The sequence below is a fragment of the Orcinus orca genome, chromosome 4, assembly GCF_937001465.1.
Source record: "Orcinus orca chromosome 4, mOrcOrc1.1, whole genome shotgun sequence".
Lineage (NCBI taxonomy): Eukaryota > Metazoa > Chordata > Mammalia > Artiodactyla > Delphinidae > Orcinus > Orcinus orca.
In genome coordinates this window covers 67,923,836-67,928,048 of record NC_064562.1, presented here as the reverse complement: position 1 = coordinate 67,928,048, position 4,213 = coordinate 67,923,836, and the positions used below count along the sequence as shown (strand labels likewise).

The following is a 4,213-nucleotide window of genomic DNA, read 5'->3' as shown; positions in this document are numbered from 1 at the left end:
AAGACATTGGAGCCTTCAATAATAGTGATATCCCCTTGAAGCAAAAACATTTCTGAGAAGCTTCCCATATCTTTAAAGTGAAAATTATCCATCGTAAAACCTATCTGCTATTTCTACAGGGTATGGTGATATATCTATCCCAGACCAATCAACTAAGAGAAAGCACTGCTAAGTTTGAGGTTGAGTCCATATCTAATGAAGAACAAGCATTTGTCTTTGAGATGGAAACCACTACTCTGGCTCATGCTGCTGCCCTTTTTCAGATTTAGCTCTGCCTGAGTCTGAAAATTCTCTTTCTTCTAACAACACTGGGAAAAGATTAACACCAGACTATAATCCCATTTTATCGAATTAGCTAAAGCTTAAGGATGTTAACAAAGTAATGATGACTGATATAACTAACATCATTATAGAAAATACTCCCTCTGAAATTGAGGATATAACTATTGAGGCTAATACAGTTATTCCACACCCTGATCTTGTTTCTGGGTGGATTTTGACATATAACATGAACTCCCTGCCAGAAAAGCCATTTGGGGTTGAAATAATACTCTCTACAGAAAAACATTCCTAAAGAAATTAAACCTACAAAACCTGACAATCTCACTGTTATTCAAGTTAATTCAAGAAAAACAATTACAATGAAGAAGAAAACTGCCAAGACCTTAATAGGCCAGTAACATATTTTTTATTATACCTACTGAAAAAGTGAGAATTCCCTCTCTGAGGAAAAGAACTAACTGAAATCTCTGCTACCTAATTACCTTCTGCAGCTACATCCACTGTCAAAAATGCCATTAATTTGTTTTAGATATTTAAATAGCATTAAGCTCAAGAGAAGATGCTTCATCTCAAAAAGACACTGTTACTTACTTGAGAGACAGGCAACTTGAAACTAATGCTGATAATCCGTGGCTCCTGGTGTTTCCTCCATTGACACTAAACCCATAAAGTACCTGGCAAACTCTGCTATGTCTGTTTCAAGTGACACTAGCCACATGTTGGAAAGTATATCCCTTATAAACAGAGACATGGTAAATCCCAAGTTCCTTGCAATTGTATTATTTGGCTGTGAATGTTGATTTCATAATCAGAGGGGACTCTATTGTCTTTTCATCTAATACAAGTAATCATAACAGTGCCCAATCAGAGCACAGAAACAACCTCCAAGGAGAGCCAGTGCCATTGGCCCTGTGGTTGATGCAACAATCACCATGATGACCAATGCTTCAGTCACTATAAAGAACACCACTCTCCTGCCTAGGGATACCACAGAGCCCAGGGAAAGACCTCTGAGTGTGCATGGTGACACTTTTTCCCATGGGTAAAGATAGTTTGCCAAAAATTTATTCTCATCCTCCAACAGAAAACACTAAGACAATAACTGAAGCAACCATTTTCTTTGGAACTAACAACACTATTATTAAATCAGAAACAACTATTACTTCAGAAGGAGACCACATTACTTGAGTAAATGACTATGTGCTAGAAAGTGATTTTTCAACAACTACAGGCAACAAGTTTACAGCTCCAAAGGAAAGACTAAAATTAGAAGGTGAAGTTGAATCCCATCTGGAGAAAGAAGTTGCCACTCTGACAGACACTAAAAATCCAATGACTAATGGGTCTATTACTGAAAACTTCATGCCCATGAAAACTGGTAATATATCATCACCAGCTCCTATTTCCTTAATAGATTTTTACACTGACATGGCAAAAGAAGATATTCTCTTGTATACCATTGACCCAGGGTATGAAGATGTCTCACTAACTCCTGAAGTCTCTGGCACACTAAAGGAAAGCACAGCCAGCATTGCTGATACCCCTATCCTTCCAGCTACAATGGGTGAACCTGGTATTAACAATTATGGTTCCACAGTTAAGTTCAATGTCACTGCTGATGAGGCTGTTGATATCACTGACTCCTCTATCCCTGAGGCTGAAATCGCTCCAGCTACTGAAAAAAACTTCACCACTGTTCCAGACATAATCACCCTTACAGAAGAGAAAATAACTGAAATTGACCTAATTCTTCCTGAAAATGACCCCAATGCTGTGCCTAAACTAACTGATTCTGATGGGGAAAAGTTCATTGCTGTGTTTGAACTCACTATCCCTGGTGAAAGAGAAAAAGATAACCCAGAAGATATTCTGCTAACTGATGAAGAGTCTACAGATGGAGTCAGTGTTTGGATGGAGAGAGAGATGATAAATGAAGCAGAGAGCCATCCCGTTTTTCTTACTGCTGTTGAATCCAGATATGACTTCTTTATCCCTGCATCAGTAGCTACGAACCACGTGGAAGATTCACCTACTATGACAAAAGAAGATTTGTCTGAAAATAATAGAACAGAATCTGTAACAAAGGACACTGAAGCACTGTCAGGAACTACCCCGATCTAGATACCCTAAACCATAAGAAAGACACTTTCATAACTGAAATGGGTGTCTTTAAACTACTGAAAGAAGAACCATATGAGTTCCTGATTTGAAAGCAATAAAAAGAACAACAAAAATGCCACAGAGAATTGCGCAGTAGTCTAGATAGCTAGTTTTAACATCTAAGAAGTTTGTCCAGCAAGCAAAACTCTTAATAAATGAAAAAATGTGAGCATTGAAGGCAAGTATAAAACTTAGAAAATACAGATGTTTAAGAATAGTGGTCATACAGCACAATATATTTATGGAAACTTTAAAAACTCAGCAATACAGGAGTTCCCCTACTATCACAAAGTTTAATTGAGTTATTCAATAATTACTTATTTTAATATAAAATCTTTAATCTCAGTCTTCAGGGGTATTAAGAGAGAGCAATAAAGAAAGCTCACTCCCTGCTGCATCTAGCCTTAATAGCATATTTTAATGTGAGTTAAAGAGACAAAGATAATCAAATTAACAATGTATCTCAAAAACAATTATTGTAGTATTAAAAGACCTTAAATGCTTATTCTAAACAGATATTTTATTAGTATGCAACCAATGATTCTCTTTTATTAAAAATATATTTCCAGTCCTCACTCATAGAAAAATTAAGGTTATTTAGTAATTGTTTAGCATCCACTTGTAAGAAACATAAGAAACATTACAGGGTTCCTGGCTCATGTTGGATGCAGACTAAGGCAAAACTGATATTTTACAAATGTGTACATTTGTCAAAAACAATATTGTATATAAACATGTGAATCAATTTAATTTTTTCTTTAAAATTTCTTTCCTGAATTTTTGTCAATATTTTTCAGGTCTTAAGCACTGATACAGCACTCTTCTTATACTTTTGGTTAGCAATTCAAGGACATACATCTTCATTCTTTTCTGATACCAACTTTTAAAACTGGTCTGTTTCCACTTTGCTGAATTTTCTTAAATAAATCTTGTTGACAGCAACTGGCTTACTGTGTGTAAATGTGATTGATATTCTAGACCAGAATTCTCAAATTAAGAGAGATATGAGTAAAATGAAAATCCATTGTTTGTTTAAAGAATAACTTAATAATAGCTCTGGATACCAAGAATAGAATTATTCTTTAAGGACTCATGATTTTATTATATTTAAAAAAGAAAAACAATGCCAAAATACTAGTTGAAATTTAATGGTACATATGTGGAAAGTGGACAGAGAGGGATAGGGATTTACACCATTAGATAGACTATAGACTAGAATAATGTTAAACAAGTAAATGTCTAACTACAGATTATGTTAGATATACAAGCAAAATAATAATAATAATGATAATAAGAGATTATAGCTTCAGGCTTCACACAAATTCAAGTCCAGGGAAGTTGTGTCTGAGAAAGTGAGATTCAAACTAAAGATTGAAAAATGTGGAGAGTTGGGGACACTACATGCCCAAAGCCCTGAGGCTAGAAATGGCTCAAATTATTCAAGAATATGAACAGACTATGTGGTTGGAACATGTCTTCAGTTGGAAAATGACACAAGTTGAAATGAAAAAGTAGACAGGAGGCAAATCATGCGGTGTTTGTTGAACATTCTGGATTCTATTCAGAGTATATTTGAAAGCTATTAAAGGTTTTAATCATTTTATCCTCAAATCAACCTGAGTACTGAAATACAAAGCAAGCTGAAAAGCATCATTATTTTAAAAACTCCAGCTATAGTTTCTTCCAGGGACTTTGTTTAACGAGGGAAGATCTTTCCTTGCTTCTTTCTAGCTTCTGGTGGTTGCTAGCGATCGTTGACTTTCTTTGGCTT

At 35.3% G+C, this 4,213-nt stretch overlaps 1 protein-coding gene across 1 annotated transcript; it reads left to right on the top strand.

Annotated features, from left to right (window-relative positions):
* The first annotated feature begins 1,320 nt into the window (after nt 1-1,320).
* On the top strand, nt 1,321-2,492 carry CABS1 (calcium binding protein, spermatid associated 1). Its single transcript, XM_004286967.2, is given in 2 exon segments — nt 1,321-2,395; nt 2,398-2,492. Coding segments are annotated over 2 exon segments (1,170 nt in total).
* Nucleotides 2,493-4,213: the final 1,721 nt, after the last annotated feature.